Here is a 21,247-nt window from a genome sequence, read left to right on the forward strand (position 1 = left end):
GCTTTCACGAGTCATTTCCAATCAATTTCCATGCATGAAGATTCAGCCATGCTAGGCCTGGATGGAACAGGTGACCCTGAGACAACAGGTCTGCTCTGCATGGCAAAGGCCATGGAGGGGACACTGCCAGACTGATTATCTCTGAAAACCAAGACCTGCCGGGCCAATATGGAGCTATGAGGATTACTGTTGCTCTCTCCTCCCAAACTTAATGCAGCACCCTGAACAGAAGAGGGGTCGGTAGAAATGCATGAGGCCACCAAGATGCCAGAGCGTCCATCACCTCTGCCTCTGGATCCACATAATGGAAGAAAAACCTGCAAACCTGATGATTCAGGGATGACGCAAAGAGATCCACATGAACTTTCCCAAAGACTCTGGAAATACTTCACGATGAACCTGCCACTCCCTGTGTTGAACATATTCTTGACTCAACTACTCTGCCTGACAGTTGTCTTCTCCATTCAAGTGTTCTGCCATCAGGGAATCCAGATGACACTCTGCCCAACTCATCAGAAGGGCCACCTCATCTTGCAGGGGTTGAGATCTCATTTCCCCACATCAATTCAAGTGGGCTTTGGCTGTGAAATTGTCGGTTCTCACCAGCACCGAGCCCAAATGCCCTAATATGGCAAAATGTTGAACAGCCAGAACTGCACATAGTACCAGCAGGTTGATAGGCAGGAGTGACTCTGACCAGTTGCCTTGAGTCATTCTGCTGTTGCACAAGGCCTCCTAGCCTGACAGACTGGCATCTGTTGTGACTACAGTTCTCAAAGATCTCTGAATGGAATCCTTGTTTGCAGATTTGCAGCCTGCACCCACCAGTGGAGATTCACAAACCTGAGATTACATTGATACTTGAAGATGTAGCTTGGCAGCTATCTGTCTCTGGAATAGCAACAAGATTCACTGTAGGGGTCAGAAATGATGTCCTGTCCACAGAGTTACCTGAATTGCCAAGATAATGAGTCCCAGGATCTGTGCCAGTTTCATGAAGTCCACCAAAAGAGATGTTATGATAGACTGTACCATCTAGGTGATCTTTGAGACTCATTTGGGAGATAGAGCCACTATTCCCATGTCTGTATCTATTATGGCTCCCAGGTGACGAATACAGCATGAAGGATGAAGATGACCCCCTGGTTGATAAGAAAACCGTGGTCCTTGATGCTTGCCAGAGTAGAATAAAGATCCTCCCATGCCTTCTCCAGAGATGGTGAGTGAATTATAGAAGACTGTGTAGATAAGTCTACATGTGTATCCTTTGTAGTCTGAGGTATGGTACCAGTGTGACCACAATCTTGGTGAACACTCTGGGGCCAACGCCAGATCAAAGGGCATTGGCCTGTAATAGTAGTGCTGACCATTCACGGCAAATCTGAACAATGGTGGGCTTAGAATACCAGAACATGAAGGTAAATCTCCTTGAGGTCTATCGATGAGAGATCTCCCTATTTGACAACCTCCTTGATGGACATTAGCGTCTCCATCCTGAACCTGCAGTAGTTTATGAACCAGTTGAAATATTTTAAATCCAATACAACTCAGAAGCAGCCATCCTTCTTGGCTACTGTAAAGAAGGTTTGATACCCAAGCAGTGCTTCCCTGGTGGCACTAGCTCAGCCACCATAATGTCCAGGAGATGGAGAATACCCTCCTGAACTCTGGCTCTCTTGACTGGATTTGTTGGGAAAGGAGAATGGGATGAACCTGTGAGGTTGCAATGCCATGAGTGCTAGGCAGAAACTCTGTCTTAGCATCTGTAGCGCCCATTGCTCTAAAGTGATGTTGCTCCATTTCTCCAAAATAATTCTGCAAACAACCACCCACGGGAGGAAGGGCGTAGTAAGAATTGATGTTTGTTTCCTTGTGTCTGCAGACCGGAGCAAGGCTTCCCCAAAAATTGCTGCTGTTGGCCACAGAAAGTGAAACACTGCCTGCCCCAAGGGCGAAAGGTCCACACATCTCTGCCCCGCCTGACTGTCGAAAGGAACAAAAGGACTAGTAGGATTGATTGGCTAAGTATGAGTGATAAGCTTTTTGAAAATTGCCCTTGTCCCCCCTCTTTTTTGAGGAAGGCATGGCCTTCTTTTTATCCCTGGACTCCACTGAAACCTTCTCCAAGGCTGCATCCCTAAATAACTTGCCTCCTGTGTACAGCTCTGAAGCTAGGTTAGCACATGCTGTGGGGTCCTTGTCCCAGTGATGAAGCCACATAGTTCTTCGGGCAAATACACCAACAGCCAAAGCTCTAGCTGAAAACTGGACAATATCCATTGAAGCGTCTGCCATAAAGGCAACTGCCTGCAAAATTTTCAGTAGACATTTTTGAACCCAGGCAGGATCCTACTGAGGATCACTGACCAGCTCTTCCAACCACAGCATACAAGCTCATGCAAACACTGAAGCTGAGGCTGCAGCCCTCATCGACAGAGCACTGGTACTGTGGACCCGCCAGAGGCCTAAGTCCAGCTTTCATTCCATCATATATTTGAGCTGTGAATCCAAATCTTTAGGATTTAGGGAGAGGTTTACTAAACCTTGCACTGGGGCATCAATGTGTGGGAGCTTCAACTGGTCCATAAATGATTGATGCAGAAGGTAATTTTTATTTGCAATGGGTACAGATGTTTTATACTGCAAGGGTGTTTCAAACTCCACTTTAATGACATTTGCAAGCAAAGATGGTAGATTGAGCACTTGAGACTTAGGCTTGGGGTATGAACACATGGCCGCCATCCTACAGGAAGAGGAATCCTGTTAAGGAGCCTCCTCTGTAGTGTTCAAGTTCAGAACCTCCATGGTCTTACAGTGCAATGGTAAGTAATGCTGATCCTGAAACACTTGATTGGGAGACCTCTTCCAACTCAAGAGTCCCGACTCTACTCTTCTTCATCTAACACAATTAAAACCGTATTGGGTGCCTCTGAAATCTCATTAGGAGGTAGCTGATGAGCCCTGCTCTTGGGTACCCCATGAGGGTCTGGTGAGGCATGCCTATGAATCCTCCAAATTTACTGAGGGTGAATCATAGAATAGTAGAGTTGGAAAGGGCCCATAAGGCCATCAAGTCCAACCCCGTGCAATGCAGGAATCCAAATCAAAGCATTCCTGACAGATGGCTGTCCAGCTGCCTCTTGAATGCCTCCAGTTTTGGAGAGCCCACTACCTCTCTAGGTAATTGATTCCATTGTCGTATGGCTCTAACAGTTAGGACGTTTTTCCTGATGTCCAGTCGAAATCTGGCTTCCTGCAACTTGAGCACATTATTCCATGTCCTGCACTCTGGGACGATCGAGAAGAGATCCTGGCCCTCCTCTGTGTGGCAACCTTTCATGTACTTGAAGAGTGCTATCATATCTCCCCTCAGTCTTCTCTTCTCCAGGCTAAACATGCCCAGTTCTTTCACTCTCTCCTCATAGGGCTTGGTTTCCAGTCCCCTGATCGTCCTTGTTGCCCTCCTCTGAACCTGTTCCAGTTTGTCTGCATCCTTCTTGAAGTGTGGAGACCAGAACTGGACACAGTATTCAACATGAGGCCTAACCAGTGCTGAATAGAGGGGAATTAATACTTCAAGCAATTTGGAAGTGGTGCAGTCCAAATTTCTTAGACAAATTTTCTCTGCTCCTCGTTCTGCTCTTAACACTTTACTGAGAATGGAAGCAGACCTTCCTTCTGTTACTTTGCAGGCTTGGCTGAGGATATTTAATTACTGGCTGCAGTTAAATCTATTTCCTGTCGGCCTAATCTCTTGAGTTCTGTCTGACTTATGAGAGCAGGTGGATGAAGGCCAACAGGTCAAAACTCTCCTCCTATGGCTTATCCCCACACCAATTACTTACTTTAGGGGTTAGTAATGCAAGAGCTCTTATTAAACAGCGCCTTTACAATATTGAACAACAAAGCAATTTGGCCGCAGTTAAAAAATTCTGCCTGTGGTACAACAGCTTCCCACTCAGCTATCTTAACACCCCGCCCCTTATTTACCTTATTTACAAAATTTAACAATCTCTAATTCCAAGATTGTTCTCACATGTCGTATGGCTGAGCCAAGTATCCCCCATCTTATAACAATACATTTGGATTCTTTTTCCTAGCTGTAGAACTTTGCACTTATCCCTGTTGAGTTTCATTCTGTTGTTTTCAGCCCAATGCTCCAGCCTATTAAGATCCCTTTCAATTTTGTTTCTGTCCTCCAGGATATTAGCTATCCCTCCCAATTTATTTATTTATTTATTTATTTATTGCATTTGTATACCGCCCCATAGCCGAAGCTCTCTGGGCGGTTTACAACAATTTACAACTATATCTGCCAGGATTCCTTTTGAAATCTCTTGATTTTAAGAACACACTGCAACTTCTTCCATAATAATAATTTTAAAACAAACCAACAAACCAGAGATTAACACATTTGCAAAAAAAGGGGAGGGAGCTTTTCATTTATTTTGTTCTGAATCTCCACTTCTGGAAATAATATGAAAAAAGCTCTCTGGAAAAGCAATAAGACATACAGTGATCCCCTCAAAGAAATGGACAGACGAAACAGAGGCCAAGACGTCAATTGAATATTAACTTTTATTCATACAAAAATATTTTCTAGACTGCAGTGTGTTTTGGTGGCAAAATTTATACAAATTTGATAAGCATTCCCTGCACCTCCTCATCCAAATCAATAAAAATGTTGAAGAGCACTGGGCCAAGGACCGAGTCCCGTGGCACCCCTTTCATTAACTCCCCCACACTCTGAGAAGGAACCATTGATAAACACTCTTTGAGTACGATTCTGTAGCCAACTGCGGATCCACTTGATAGTTGTTCCATCCAGCCCATATTTAGCTAGCTTGCTAATCAGAATATCATGAGGCAGTTTGTCAAAAGCTTTGCTGAAGTCGAGATATGTCCAGAACATTCCCACAGTCTACCAGGGAGGTTACACGTTCAAAAAATGAGATGATTAGTTGGGCAGGATTTGTTCTTGATAAATCCATGTTGACTTCTAGCAATCACTGCATTGTTTTCAAGGTGCTTACAGATTGACTGCTTTAGAATCTGCTCCAGAATTTTCCCAGGGATTGATGCTAAAGGAAGATACGGATCTTCAATACCCATTTAAAAGTACTGAAGGATTGGGTTTGGGATTGAATTCCACATCTGCTGGGTCACTGCCCGCCAGCCTAATAGTCTTTGCAGGCAGGCACCTAAGCAGTGCTTCTGGGATGATAAACAATGCATAGGATGTCATATACAATGCTTTTAAAAGCCCTATTTCCACTCCTTTGCCTGGTGTGTGCCATCCAAGAGAAAGTAAACAGCACAAGTGAACCCACCAGTGACTGGGTGCAGGTTTAAATCCTAATACCAGTAGAAATCTTCAGAAGGACCTAGATAATGGGTGCTAGTAGCTGCTCTTTTATTGGAGTTCCCGTAGAAACAAGCCATTAGCAACCTTCATAGGTAACAAATATCCAATCAAGTATGAAAAATGTTATGCTTTTTCCTGCAGTCTTTGAAGTCTATGAAGATTTAGAGTAAGATTTTTAGAAAATAACTGTTTGGACACATATCTTTCTATATGTACACTACAGACATTTGTGTGTACTGTTGGACCAAAGCCCAATAAAAGAAAGTTCAGAAAGAGAACACTGATTGCAAGCCACTACTCAACTGGTTATTTTTCTGACTGGCTGAAGATTCAGGGAACTAACTATGCTGAAGCCCTTTTGTTTTTCATTGTGTCTGCAAGGTTTTGCCCGTACTATTTCTAGGTTGTTCAACACACAGGGCGACAACCTCAAGAATGAAAGTGGGCACAGGGCTGCACATCTCCTTATGGAAAGCACAGGGTTAGTTATAAGAATTCAAACAAATTGTAGGCCATTTAACTACCACAAGGACAGGGCCCACAGGACTGTATTAGGACTGTGCCCCAGAGGCTCTAAGTACCGACAGAGCTAGCAAAATTAGACTGCCATTGTTGACGTTACTAAAGATCTTGCCATCATTAACATTTACCCAGATCCTATGCAGAAGTTCTATCTTGTCCATGAAATGCAATCTGACTTCAATTCAGGCAACATATTCACAACAATAATTCTAAGTAGATTTGGGAGCTTAAAAATATCTCTCAGATATTTAGGATGAACTCTTACTTTAACCCCCTCCAAAAGGTGAAAGAGGTTAGCTGCCTTTTCTCCTCCGAACAGTATTGGTTTAGAAGCATCAACTGAAGTACGAACAATGGTTTATGAAAACAAAATTTACCGGAGATTTGGAAGAAGCCAGTAACTCTGCTTTAAGTTCCTCAAGTATATGCACCAAGGCTGCAACTGCTTCATCATCTGAAGGAGGCCAGTTAAATGTTCTGTTAAATACAGGGCAAAAAAAGAAGAAATTATTTACGTTTGTATGCTAGGCTTGCTATCCCTTGGAACAGACTTGGCTCTGCATCTGGAGACTTGTGATATTTGGCATAAAGACAGCAACTAAAATAGAGGCATTTCACTAACTTTATAAGGAATAATGGTTAATCTGTAATGGCCTTAGGGTCAAGACTCTTATTTACACTTAACAGATTTATCTGAGAAAACCTCTGTTTCTCGTTGGTGCAGAGGCAATGTCCAGCTACTAAAATGCTGGTCAAGACATCAGTTACAAATTATGGAAACCATGACTCAGCCCTGTGGTGGTCCCCCAGTTTCTAGACGACATGTCAGAAAGTAGAAATTCAAAATTGGTTTTTTAATTAAGATCCTTATAAAGTACTCACCGATCTATAGTTTTATATACGAACTCAGAAAGATAACCCACAGCAATGAGCAACTGTTCTCTGATGTTTTCTAATTTCTGCCGCTCCACATGCAGCATTATAGTATCAGTTGTAAAGGTTAAGTTGTTGTAATTATTTTTTGAAGGCCATGAAGGGAGTTTATCTTGATTTTTATGATAATTAAGGTATTTTTCCTGTTCCTTCAAGTGTTCTAGCATCTGTTGCAATTCCTTTATTCTTCCACTGTTCTGCCAATGTTGTAATTCCAGCTCATGCTATTGGAATAAAAAGTATAACTATTTGCATTATAACAAAATAAAGTAGTGATTTAAAATATACATGCATATAGAAAAAATCACAAGCTGTAGGGAAAAATTAGTATCCAGGCTCTCCCCTGACACAAAATCTGTTACTGATAAGATATAGTGGAGAAACAAGTTATTTGTAGAAACGGCTGGTGTGGGGAGGGGTAGCATTGCAGACCTGGTCTCCCAACAATGCTGTTTCTGTCATATACTGAGATGGTGAGGGAATGGGGCAGGATGGCAGTGAGATCGAGGTGGTTTGGGAGCACTAGCCAGGATGCTAGACGGGCTCTGCCGGTGCACCTGCACCATTTCAACTTCACAACCACCCTGCCACTGTCTCAGTATGCTGCAGTAATGCCACTGGCAAGAGGCCAAATCTGCAGTAGCACCTCTCCCTGCTGGCCAATTGTTCCAAATATTATTTGAGACATACTTCCATAGGTTTCATTACTATAAAATAATTCCTTAACTCGCCCCAATCCTCTCGTCTGTTCTCATTTACACATTCACAGTATAAAATAAAAGATTGAAATAATTTGAAAGAAAGCACCCTGATAAAGGCAGAGGGCTCCTGACTTGCCCCTCATTTATCCTGTAATGAGTAATCATGTAAATAGACTTATTTTTGATATACCAAGATGAGTAAAATGCAACATTTTCTCTCTCTCTACATACACAGAGAGAAATGTGAATAACCCAAATTAGGTAAGCAAATTGTGGTTAAAAGAAAGTATTTGTGCCTATATTTTTGTTGTATCACAGTGTGGATTTTGAGGATAACAAATCCTTGTCTGTATAAGTAACAAGCTCTCTAGTGCCATGGTTGAAAAAAGTAACAAGTAACCAAAATGTTCTTACCGGACTTTCTCGAGCTCTCTGTAGTTCCTTTAGTTTGTCACATTCTGTTTGCTGTTCCTGCCTTATCCCTTCTATCCCTTGTTCTGTCCTGTTTTCTTGCTCTCTCATTTGTATATCTCTCTTTATCTCTAATGCAAGGATAATGTCCTGTTTTTGGCTTTGTGCAACCTGTGAACTGGTGCAGAGATCTTGTTCTTTCTGAGGTTGTTCAGTGTATATTTGCATTTGACCCCCTTGTTTCTTAGAATCAAGTACTTGCTGTTGTGTCTTCTCAATTATGGCTGAAAGCTCCCTAACATGTGATCTCTCTTTATACAACTGAGTTTTCAGTTCCTGCAACAAATCTTTATGCTTACAAGACCCACATTCATTTATTTTCATGCTAAGCTGTTCTGTCAAAACACGTTCATGGTTCAAAGCACTTAAGAGTTCTAAACTGCGGTTCTTCTCAATATCTAAATCTTTTTGCAATTCCAACAGTTTATTTTGATCTTGCGACAATAAAGCTTCACAGCGAGAATGCTCAATCTGAAGTTCTTTACGGAGATTACTGTTTGCTGATTGTTCATGCTCTAAAGCTACAGACAACTGATTGTTCTGAATGCATTGTAGTTCCAAGGCAGCCTGCAACTCCTGTACAAAAGGATGAAAAATCACTATCATTACACAAAACTTTAAATGTCTGTGAGAATATTAAGAACACTACAACACCTCCAGGAATTCCAGTTTATAAATTAAATTTAAAAAGCAGATTCCGATCAAGACAACTACAACTAATTCTAACTAAATTAATGGAAATTGGGGGTTTCCTTAAATCCATGGTCTTGAACATCTGTTCAGTGTTAGGAGGGCAGCCTCCAAGCAAGACAAAACCATAATTTTACCACAAAAGGAACAGCCCTTCTGCCTCCAGGTCTGGAGGTATTTTCAACTACAATTTAAATTCTCCAGAGAACAAATTTTATCAATAGCAGTATAAAGTTAAGGACTAGCTCACTCAGACTTTCAAAATATTCACACACACTTCATGCTAACTGTTCCCAGGCAAGTACTCGCATGGGAAAACATATTGTGTGAATAGTCCTCGATATGTCCAGCTGCAATGCGGATGACTGACCAGGATGGAGCTTGATACTTTCCTATCAAGAGAGGGCTGGCTGAAGAAGACAGATGCAAAGGCATTTCAACAGCTAGAACTCTCTGGACCTTTACAAATGCATGTTAAGGGTCTGTTTTATCATCTAGATTGCCACTTTGAATCTTATCAGTATATGTACAAAAACAGAAAGTTCAACTACTGAGTTGGTAAGAAACTGATCAGGGGAGGTAAACATTTTAGCCTCCATCTCTATCCAGTGCTTTGTTGGGATCTTTTACAGCATCAGAATGATCTGTTTGAGCTGGAACGCTTCATAATAAAGTTGTAAATTAGGGATTCCCCATCCTCCCAATGTGCATTTTATAAACAGAAAATTAAATCCTAATCTGGGTCTTTTTCTTTTCCACCTAAAAATAAATTTATGAGAACTGTTTGCCAGAGATTAAAGATGGCAATGTTAATTGGGATTGGCAGCACCTGGAATAAAAACAATAATTCAGGCAATAGCATCATTTTGATGAAGACTATTCTTCCAAGTATGGAAACTGACTCTTTCTTGATACCATGTTTTAAATTTCCCTCGTAACTTCCTAACTACAGGATTGTAATTTATGTCCCAAATTTTCGGGGATAAGAACCTTAACTGCCCCATCCACATCTACTGTAGTCCCCAGTGAGGTGTCTAGGTGTTCTGCAACTTCTTGGGAATGGTTCCAGTTGATGCAGCCTGATGACATAGACAAGATGATTGCAATGATGCAGCCAGTAACATGTCCTCTTGACCCTTGCCCTTCTTGGCTTGTTAAAGCTTGCCGAGGGGGGTTGACCGAGTGGATCCAGGGTGTGGTCAACACATTGTTGTGGGAGGAAGTGGTTCCAGCTGCCCTGAAAGAGGCAGTGATCCGACTGCTCCTGAAAAAGCTCACCCTGGACCCACTGGTTTGCTACAATTACTGACCAGTCGCAAATACCCCTTTTTTAGGGAAGGTGATTGAGAGGGTTGTGGCACAGCCATTGCAAATACTCTTGGATGAAACAGATTATCTTGACCCATCCCAGTCTGAGTTCAGGCCTGGTTATGGGACTGAATCGGCCTTGGTCGCCCTGATGGATGACCTTTATTGGGGGAAGGACAGGGGGAATGTGACCCTGTTATTCTTACTTGATCTCTCAGCGGCTTTTGATACCATTGACCATGGTATCCTTCTGGATCGACTTGGTGAGAAAGTTATTGGAGGCACTGTTTTAGAGTGGTTCCAATCCTATCTTCAATGTCGTTTTCAGAGAACAGCATTGGGCGATTGCCTTTCGGCCCCCTGGCAGCTGTGCTGTGGGGTTCTGCAGGGTATAATATTTTCCCCCATACTGTTTAACATCTATATGAAGCCCTTCAGAGCGGTCATCAGCAGATTTGGGGCAAGGTGTCAGCAGTACACTAACAATATCCAGCTCTATCTCCCTGCGACATCTGAATTGGGAATGGCCATGCAAGCTCTGGACCGCTGCCTGGACTTGGTGGTGGACTGGATGAGCTCCAATAAACTGAGTCTGAATCCTAGCAAGACAGAGGTGCTGTGGGTTGGTGGTTCCTGAGTTCAGATAATTGGTCAGTTGCCTGCTTTGTATGGGGTCATACTCCCTCGAAAAAGCAGGCTCATAGTCTGGGGGTGCTCCTGGATCCATCTTTGTGACTACAGGCCCAGGTGACTTATGTGGCTAGGAATGCCTTTTACCAGTTTCAGCTGGTAAGGCAGCAGCGGCCATTTCTGGATCGGGTTAGTCTGACCACTATTGTCCATGCACTGGTAACCTCCAGACTGGATTACTATAATGCACTCTGTGTGGGGCTGCCCTTGAGGTTGGTCCGGAAGCTGCAGCTAGTGCAAAATGCAGCAGCAAGACTGTTCACTGGGGCAGGGTATTGCCGGCATATCCCCCCACAGCTGAACGAATTGCACTGGATGCCCATTCGCTACTGGGCCAAGTTCAAGGTTCTAGTCTTGGTGTACAAAGCCCCATACAGTTTGGGACCAGGATACCTGAAAGACCGTTGTATCCCTTATATACCCACTTGATCACTGCGCTCTGTAGGTGAGGACCTCCTGCAGATACCATCTTATCAGGAGATCCGTTATGTACAACATAGGAAACGGACCTTTAGTGTGGCAGCACATACCCTTTGGAATTCCCTCCCCATAAATATTAGACAGATGCCATCTCTGTTATCTTTTCAGCACCTACTGAAGACCTTCCTCTTTCAACAAGTCTTTTAAGTTGAGACCGTATCCCAGTCTGTGTTGGAATTGCTTTTTAAACCTTCTTTTTTGAAAATGTTTTTAAACCTTTTTTTAAAAAAGATGTTTTTAAAGCTTTTCTAAAAAATGTTTTTTTAAAAAGGTTTTTGCTTTAATATATCTTAGTCTATTTTTATGATGTTTTAAAGTGTTTTTAGTGCTTTTGTTTGCTGCCCTGGGCTTCTGCTGGAAGGAAGGGCGGGAAATCAATCCATTAATCAAATAAATAAATGAAGTGAAGCCCGGCAGTTTACCACAGGAGTAGATTATAGCTATGACTTTGGTGAGTTCTTCCTCCAGTTGTGACAGCACAAGAGCAATATCACCTGTGAATATGCTTAGCAAATGTTTGCCTTCATAGTTGTATCCTGATATTCTGCTATTTAAAACACAGACATTCAACATGCACACAGACAGACATTAAAATACGTACTGTCTCCACCCACCCACTCTGGACACATATGCAACATACACCCTTAATCCAAATAAAACCATGATCCTTGGGATAGTTATCTTTTGAACATGAAGAACATTGGGAAGTAAAGGCTTTAATCTGCTCCCCTACCAGCAATCATGACGTAGCCTAAATCAATGTCCCCACACTGCTGAGCAATACAGGAATAGCAAATGTTTCCCTTGGGACTTGCAGGCAGCCCAGAAAGTGGTCAAGAGCCATATGTGGCCTGCGAATCATCCATGTATGTCTTAAAATATGTAAAAGTACTCCAATAAAAGCAATCTATGAGTGAAGCTTTGTGTTTACTTGAGTATTAAATGCACTGTTACTGACCCACCTCCAATGATCAAATATTACATTTTAGGTACTTTTGGTTGTTGGAAAACCTTGTGAGATACATGTAAGATTAGCATAGAATACTTTTATTAGGTTTATTTACTGCAAGTCTAACTTAATATTCCCAATGACTTTAAGGCATTGGAAATTTTTCCAGAAAAATGTTTAATTCAATTTTCTGGTAGAACCTATGTCAATGTAGACAAGTGCACTGTACTTAGCCACGGGCCAGGATTTTCTGGGGAACTTGTTATGAAATAAACCTGTGCAGAGCCATTTCTGGGAAGTATTTTAAGAACCACTATAAGTCCATGGTATTTGCCCTGCCCCATGGCACAAAAATCTATACACACATTTAAACTGTTAAGCGCATTAAAATATCAACTTAGCACTCTTTATTGCCTGATCTTTGCTTACCAGTTCAAACAAAAAAAGATCAAAACTATGTCCAAAACTATGCTTGGATATAGCAGGAATTAGACTGGTGTAACTGAGTTCTTACCCAGGCTTAGAGAAGCTATTGCTCACTCCCCGAACCTAATAAATTAGTATTTTAATTAATTATTCCATGAATTTGGGTTTCTTCAGAGACAGATTTGGAGGCATGGTAGAATACATAAGGAGGACTAGCTATCATTTTCACACAATATTTTACCTGAATTGCTTTTGACTTCTCTTCCTCTTTTATCTTATCCTGATGCTGTTGTTCATCTAACACTTTCTGCAGTTCTTTTTCTTTAAGTTGTTCATTCTGCAAGTCTTGAAGCAGAGCTCTCATACCTTTCTCCTTATTTTCCAGTGCAGAACTACAAAAATCACAGAAATACAAAAATTATAAATATTATTTTTTAAAAAATCATCTGCTAACCTAGATCATTTTACTTTTTCAACAGACATGGGGTTGTATTCTACTTGGAGTAGACTCATTTAAAATTAATAGACTGCAGAGAGCCATGCCTGTTGATTTCAACAGGTCTACACTGAGTAGAATGAACACTGGATACAACCCAATGCCTTAGCAATTGAGCAAGAAGACACAAAAATATTGAAGTATCACTTCATATAGTAGTCCTTTTTTTACACTCTAACATTAGGAAAAACATGTATTAACTTTTCAGCATAGGTTCACCAACTGATATAAATAGTTTATTTAAGCTGATTCTCAAGCTGAAAAAATACTTGAGTCCTAAAAATAGAAGAGGCTATGCAGATGAATGATGAGTGATATGTAGAAAGGAGAAATGGGCTAAGAAATCTGTTACAAAATGATGTTGCTTTTAGATTACACAGTGAAGACTATCAACAAAATCACAACTGGATACTTTTAGGCAAATACTGAAAAACAAGAAGTTGTCAGAAGAAAAATGGAGTTTTTCATAATATAGGAGAATTTGAGCCCAAAGGCATCCCAGAACTTAACTGAATGTCTCCAGTATGATACAAACTGACAGCAGGAAGAACTTCTGCTTGTTTCCCATGCTCTGTGCATTAGCATACAGACATCAAAGGCCCTCATGTGATTTATGGTTTGGGTTCCTTACTACAATTTTCTGAGGACTGTTACTGGGCCCTATGAGAGCCATCTCTCTGTTCCCATTACTGTGCAAAGCCTTCATCAGTCGTTCCCACCAAGTTTATGTCTCCCTCCCCCTTAGGATTCAGTTTAAAGCCCTCCTGATGAACTTCTCCATGCTGTGGCCAAACACATTCTTCCCAGTCCTTGTGAGGTACAACCCATCACTTGCCAGCAGTCCATCTACCAGGAAGCATAGCCCATGGTCCCAGAATCCAAATCTCTCACGTCGGCACCACCTTTGTAGCCATTCATTCACACAGAGTATTTTTCTTTCCCTTTCTACTCCTCTTCTGAGTACTGGAAGGATGGATGAAAAAGTCCTTGAGTTTCCTTCCCAGACTTCAAAGTCTAGTGTGATTTCTTCATAGCTCCATTTGGCAGTATCATTTGTTTCCTCATGGATGAGGAGAAAGGGATACCTGTTGGTGGGCTTGATGAGTGATGGCAACCCTTCCATCCCATCTCTAATCCATCCTCCTGGTAGACAGCAAACCTGGTGAGTCCACGGATCTTCTTGGCATACTTGGGTTTCAATCCCGCACAGTAGGGAGTCTCCCACTGCTAGTATTCTTCTCTTTTTGTTGTGGGGTGTCGTTGTATTGCCCCTGCTTGATTGAGCTTCAGCCTCTTGCTTGTTGTCGCACGGGGTCTCCTGTAATTCTTCCACCACAGGCTGTCCGCCAGTCTCATCCGTGAGTGATTGAAAGAGGTTCCATAGTTCCACTGGCGAAGGGTGTCTTCGAGCTCTTCTGCTCCTAACTGTCACCCTTTCCCACGGAGTTTCCTCCACTTCGTTGTTCCTCTCCAAAGCAGTCTCCTCTTCTGCTACCACATGCTGTTGCTCTTCCACCTCCACTTCACTTTGCTGCTGTTGTTCCAGTGTCCTGTCTAAGAACTCATCGTCTTCTCTTATAGTCCTCAGTGTGGCCACCCGCTGTTCCAGGCCCCTCACTTTTTATTCCAACAGTGCCACGAGTTTGCACTAACTGTTGCACATGTACACCATGTTGTTCTCAGGCAAGAAAACAAACATGGCACACACCTTGCAGGTCACAAAAGCTGGAGTATCCTTCCCGTTCATACTCTCCTATCTTTTTTTTCTTTCTAACTACTACCTGTGCTTTGTCCTGTCCTACTACAGGGTAAACTTGAGAGTCCCACTGGTATGCGGTGTGCTATACAAGGAGAATTAGTAATTAAAAAAAAAAAGTTTAGGGACTTCCCCTTGACCTCTCCCTGTTCGCTCGCTGTCTGAAAGCTGGCTTGCTTGTATCTCCTCTCCTGTGGACCAGCTGAGACAGCTTCCTCTGCTCTGCTTAGTTAGGAGTCAGTAAACAGTAGATTATACTAAACGCAAACCATTTGTACAACCTCCACTTGGAAGTCCTTACCTGTACTTAATTACATCTTTTTGGAGTTCCTGTAAGGATTTTTGGAGTCTCTCATTTGTTTGTTTGCTTTCACAGAGATCTGATTTCAAGTTCAGTATTGCAGTGTGTTCCTGTTTCAGTAATTCATGCTTCTCAAAGGCTTTCTCTTGTTCTCTTTTTAAAGAAGTCTGCAAGTCACTTGCAATGGATTTCTCCTGCTGAAGGTTATATTCTAGTAATTCAACTGAGAACAAATAAAAAATTACAACAAAAAATAAAAATCCAATCTATTCCAATAACTTAAAGTGTAGAAAAGCAGAATGTGGTTAGCTTTTAAAAAATCATAAATGAAAGTTATTCATCAATGGTAAGTGTTAAGTAGTGTGTGGAAAAGGGATGACTGATTTTCAGACAAAATGCTTAATTTTTTTCTGTAAGTTTCACAGTATGCAAAATAAAACTCTTGCTGCTTCAGGACAGTGGAGCTTGCTTAGGTTCTTGAAGCAATGAGGTGTGTTTACAGGTTAGTAAAAAAATTAGGGCGGTATTCAATGCTAGTCCTACTCAGAGTAGACCCATGGAAGTTAACAGACATGACTAACTTAGGTTCTCTATTTTCAATAGGTCTACTCTGAGGATGACTTAGTTGAATACAACCCTGACATTCAACAAATGAGAAATATTTTCTTTAAAAGGGGGATGGGGGAGTCCCTTTGAATATAAGAGCAACTGGATTAGATCAAGCCAAAGATCCATCTAGTCCAGAATTTTGCTTCCCACAATGGCAGACAGATACATCAGGAAGCCCATAAGCATGGTTTGAGGTCAATAATCCCTTTCTGTTGTTTGCCTCTCCTCCCTCAGCATATTAAAGTAGACTGTCTCTGAATCTGGAGGAGGAAAGGTGTCCATTAATAGATATTTAGCCAAGACTGCTATATTGAATCTCCCAATTCAGATCCAGTCTACCTCTGAATAAGCTGAAGATGAGGAGGCTAACAACAGGAAAGTGCTTTTGATCTCAAAGTCTATTTTGTCTAATCACTTTTAAAATGATGTCTAAAAGCCAGTGGCTCACACCATATGACATACTGTGTGAATAATTCCTTTCTCTTCTGAATCTACTGTCCCTTTTCAGTTTTACTGGGGGATCCTGAGTTCTAGTGCTACAGAAATTATGAAAACGTATGAGTACCATACAAACATTTGCACAAAGCAGAGCTTGGAAACATACCTAAAATAAAACTTGTAATCTCTTATACACTCAGATCTGTGCCATGCAATCCTTTGTATATTTGCTCATATTTAAGTCCCACTGTGTTTAAAGTGGGGGACTTGCTCCATAGAAATTGTGTTTTCAATGTTCAGTGACTGAATTTTGATAATTTAAAGGATACAAACACTATCACTACAAATACAGCATAATCAGTGGAGCAATACCAATTAACACTTTGATCTACACTTTGATTCAGGATCTAGACTAGCAAGAGGTGGTACCAAAGGGGACCTACTAATAGTTTATTGCCCAAGTGCTCACAAAAACCTGAACCCACCCCTGAGTTTACCCTTCCTTTCATCCTAGCAACTAGAATGCATCTTTCATGTAAGTGGGATCACCAGAGATCAGGTACTTATGACAAGTTATTTTTTTCAACAAGTGCAAATGCAAAATGTGAAAACTTTGCAAAGAAGCATAGGCATGTCTCCTACTGTGCAGGAGCTGAAATCCAGGCGCTCATTAAGAATGCACTGTATAGTTAACTCAAATATAGGCATTAAGTTATTTTATAAAAGAGGGAAATACAAGCAAACACAATTATATTACTATTAATACAAGAAAAACTATTCTATAATATTTCTTGTTCTCTTGTTAATTACCTCACTGATTTTGCTGTTGGGGCAGAACATAAGAAAGTGGGAGTAGGTTTTATTTTTTTATTAATCATTTAGTGAAAACACTAGCTGTGCTTTTCCTTACTATTTTAACTGTAAAAGTAAAATAGCAATAAATAGTTTGTAGAAAGGAGAGCGATCGGCTTTCATTTTTAAAGTCTCCTACCACAAGCAGCTGTAGGCCTGAAATCTCCTTAGGACTCAGTACCCTGTGCACACTAACCTTGGAGTAAGTTCAAACTGATCACAAGTGGGACTTATGCATCTAAAACATGTAAAGTTCAGGCCAGATTAAGATTGGTTGAAGCCTTGGAGCTATACTAATCTGGGCATGTCACCTGCAGGAGCCAATGTCCAAGCACTCATTAAGAATTCACTGTATAGTTAACTCACAGTACAATGGTACACTTGTCTTCTAAAAAAGTTTCTTTGTATTTTATTAGGCTTACTCCCAGGTAAGTGGATACAGGATGGTGGCCTAGGCTTTGGTTTAGGGTTGACACTGAGGAAAAACAGGGCACTTGCGCTTTTAACAACTGTATGGCAGGCAGAAATTCAACAAATTAAGCCTTTTCTAGTATAGAAATACAATTATGAGAAAAGCTTCACCATGACAGTACTTTCTCTAATTTTGTGGTATGCTATACCCCCACGCCAGACCTTTTGTGACTGGTGCCCCCAGTACTCTCTCAAAAGTCAAAAGGTGCCCACCAGTCCAAAACAGTTCTAGAACTTCCTAACAGCCACATGAGGTAGGTTAAACTGAGAGCTGGTGACTGGACCAAGGAAAGAAGTGAGCAAAAATAATAAGTTAACAGTGTTTAAAATTTGAAACTGCACATGCTCAGAGTATTTTCTTTTGTGTTTATCATTGTTGGCAAAATGTTTTTTCTTTGTGTTTTGCTGAGAATAGTGAAACTCCACAGGCTCATAGGGCGGTGTTCAACTAAATGGCGCTAGTGCAACTATTAGCACAATGGCACTTTTCTCTCCTCTCATCTCCCTGCATGTGCCTGGTGGTGTCCCCAAATGTGTTCCAAAGGGTTGGAGAAACCCCCAGAACTGATTTAGGGAATACACGGGGGGATGAAAGGGGGAGACTATTCCACTGTGCAAAGAAAAATCCTTGTGCTGACAGAACCAGCAACTTGGCCCTACATTGCATACATCTCATATAGTATATTTTGTAGTCCAAACATTTATACCATAATATTTTAGTCTTTAAGCTATCACAAGACTTATTTTTCTGGTATCTTACTTCATGTATTTCTTTAGTGGGAAGGGGACCTTATTTTGGGAATTGCACCAGGGTCCCCAGCAAGGGGGCAGAACTACCCCTTAAGGCCAAGAGACTGTGGGAAAGGAGCTCATTTTGAGGGTGTCCAACTCACCCAACAATAACCAACAGGCCGAGTAGAAGTAATGTAGGCAGAAATCATTAATTAAGAATTCATTAAGTGGCAAATTCATTTTATATGGAATCAATATATAAACATGAAAACATTTTTGGTCACCCTCAGGACTGTTTTCCTCAGCTCGTTTCCATAAAAGTGTTTGCAAAATAAAGATTAAAGACATAATTCCTTCCTGCATCCTGTTTTTCAGTCAAATGAAAAAACAGTGAAAAGTAAAGAACATTTTGCAAACTTCCACAAGATATTACCCTGCCTTCGAAGCTGATGTTCTTGTTTACTCCGATGATTCTCTGTGTTAATAAGTGTTTCTTGGAGTTCTTGCAGCTTCTCCTGGCTTTGAAGATGCATCAGTCGCAACCGAGCTTCAAGATCCTGTATTTCAGTAAGCAAGCTGTTTCTATCTGAAGACAAAAGATGCTCCAGAAATATATTTTGCTGTCGTTCCTGAAATGAAGTTAAGCCTGTTTCAGATATTAAAGAACATATTGTAGATTCTTAGATAATTTAAATTCATACATTCAAACCATTCCATTAGGCTACCTCAGCAGTTTCCATCCTAACTTGTCATTTTAAGAACTGTAAGCTTAAGAAATTTAGCTTGCTATTTTTTCTTCTCCCTCTCCTCTTTTCCTTAGATGTCATGTCTTTTATACTGTAAGCGTGAGAGCAGGGACTGTCTCACTAATGCAGGATGGGCCATTTTCCCCAAAACTCTGCCCACCTACCCATCAGCTGACATCACTGGCAACATCTGTGACATCTGACAGGTGAGACCTCCTTGGAAGGCTTGTCCCGTGCTAATCCCTTCAATCCTTTCCAGAAAACTGGGTCTACTTTCTTTTGCTATGTGTGCAGTGAGAGCAAGCTGATCCCATTTTTTTCTTCATCACTGCACAATGGAGCAGTCCCTGGCAAAAATGTCTGCTTGTATCAGACATTGTCTCTGGTAGGGAGTGCTCCATCACGCAGCAATGAAGAAACAGGCACTTGTTTTTCAGCAGTCTTTGAAGCAGACCCTCCCATCTTTACAGATCGCTGAAGCATTGAGACTGTCTAAGAACAAGTGCTCTTTGAAACAGTCTCCTCTGCTTTAAAGATCACTGCAGCACAGCAAAACAAGTGTCTGTTCTTTCATCGCTGAGCAACAAAGAGGTCCATGTCTTTCCTCTTCTCCCAGGCATTTTAGTAGGCATTTTAGTATGTGTTAAAATTGTTTTTTAACTTTTTTAAGAATTTAGAAATTTTAAAGTTGTTTTAAATTGTCTAAATATGTGGTTTATTGTATTTGATGTATGATTGTTGTGAACCGCCCAGAGAGCTTCGGCTATGGGGCGGTATATAAATTTAATAAAATAAAATAAATAAAATAAAATGTCAGAGCCAATGTCGCTATTGGCTCTCATAGGGACTGCTCTGTCAAGCAGTGATGAAGGGAGAAAAAACAGATCTGCTTGCTTTTGCTGCACGTATAGCAAAAGCAAGCAGACCTGGGTTTTGGAAAGTCCACCCCATGATGATCCTTTTTGGAGGCTGAAAGAATCAGTGTGGGACAGGCTTTGCAAGCACGAAGGATTTTGATAGGTGTGAGGGGCAACCCAGCTATCAATCATATGCTATCATAGTGACTTTATGTGATTGGCAGGTGTACTGCCTCACCCACCTGTCAAAGTTGGACCACAGTTTTTGTAAGTTTTTCTGAGAGCCTTTTCAGCTAAAGACCTAGGTAAAATGCTTTAAATTGGGCTGGGGGGGGGAGGGGATGAGCCTCCAGCCTGCAGACTTAATTAGGATTGCCAAGTCTCCCCATTTGGCTTGGCTGGACATTTTGGGCAAGCCTTAACTACCTGCCCTACACTTTGACATCATATATGATGTCAGGTGTGGGGCAGATAAATTTGCAGCTGGGCAAAAATGGGGTTTGCAGGCACAACTGATCAGTGGCATCTACAAAGCCCTTTGCAAGATGCTTGGAAGCCTGAAATATCAGTTGATTGTTGGGATGTTAAAGTGCAGTGCAAAGGTCTCTGCCAGCACTGACAATCAGCTTGATTGTCGGTGCCTAAAGAGAGCACCACACAGCTGAAGCCCCGGCAATCAGCTGGGATCCACTGCACTAAGGAGTTTATCTTCGGGAACTCTTTAGTGCAGCTGAGGGGGCTACAAGCAGCAGCTTGGATTCAAAGGGACTCACTGTAACCGAAGATTAGCTGATCGGTACTTACAGGGAGTTCTTCTGAAGGTGCACTCCCAGTGCCTTCAAAGTGTGTCTTCAAAGGAGATTGCTGTTTAGCAGTTCCAGCAACCTCCATTGAACTATAATAGGTGCCAACCACCTAACACCATTCTGATGTCAGATGACTGACAGGTGGATGGTTCCCCCCACACCTTTCAAAGTTGGCCTGTGAGTGTGAATGTGTGGAGAAGATCTGCATCTGGCGCGCCGGCCACATCCACTTCCACATCCTGTTTTAAAGAACAGTAATAATTTAAAAATCAAACAAGCCACGGTTTACATCTCATCATTAAAGGGGAAGAATCTCTTCTGGGAAACGATGACAGCAGTCTGCTTCTGCTTCCCTCCTCACCAAATGAGGGAAGCTCACTGCAGCTGATATATGATCCATGAGACCAGGCTGTTGTGCAAAATTAAGAAATTTAACAAAGATTCATTCTAAATGTAGTCTTTCGTTTCTTGATACAGATTTTGGATTTTAGATACAGAATATATCCATTCCATACATGAGGGCGGCAGTGAACCTCACAGATTAAGGATAATAGCAGGCAGAGGGGAAGTATTGTAAAATTGTTTTGCTCCTAATAGGATACATTTGTTGTCTGGATTAAGAAAATATTTTCAAAGAAGAATATGACA

At 41.5% G+C, this 21,247-nt stretch overlaps 1 protein-coding gene across 9 annotated transcripts in view; it reads right to left on the minus strand.

Annotated features, from left to right (window-relative positions):
* Positions 1-21,247, minus strand: part of PCNT (pericentrin) — a 200,069-nt gene that overhangs the window by 25,694 nt on the left and 153,128 nt on the right. For all 9 annotated transcript variants that reach the window (XM_061607607.1, XM_061607602.1, XM_061607606.1 and 6 more), the window contains 6 exons: positions 18,624-18,819; positions 15,089-15,311; positions 12,777-12,927; positions 7,936-8,568; positions 6,770-7,044; positions 6,265-6,364 (listed from right to left, as the gene is read on the minus strand). In XM_061607607.1, coding sequence (XP_061463591.1) covers positions 6,265-6,364; positions 6,770-7,044; positions 7,936-8,568; positions 12,777-12,927; positions 15,089-15,311; positions 18,624-18,819 — 1,578 coding nt within the window. The remainder of the gene's footprint in view (positions 1-6,264; positions 6,365-6,769; positions 7,045-7,935; positions 8,569-12,776; positions 12,928-15,088; positions 15,312-18,623; positions 18,820-21,247) is intronic.

This window comes from Rhineura floridana, chromosome 2 (genome assembly GCF_030035675.1).
Source record: "Rhineura floridana isolate rRhiFlo1 chromosome 2, rRhiFlo1.hap2, whole genome shotgun sequence".
Lineage (NCBI taxonomy): Eukaryota > Metazoa > Chordata > Lepidosauria > Squamata > Rhineuridae > Rhineura > Rhineura floridana.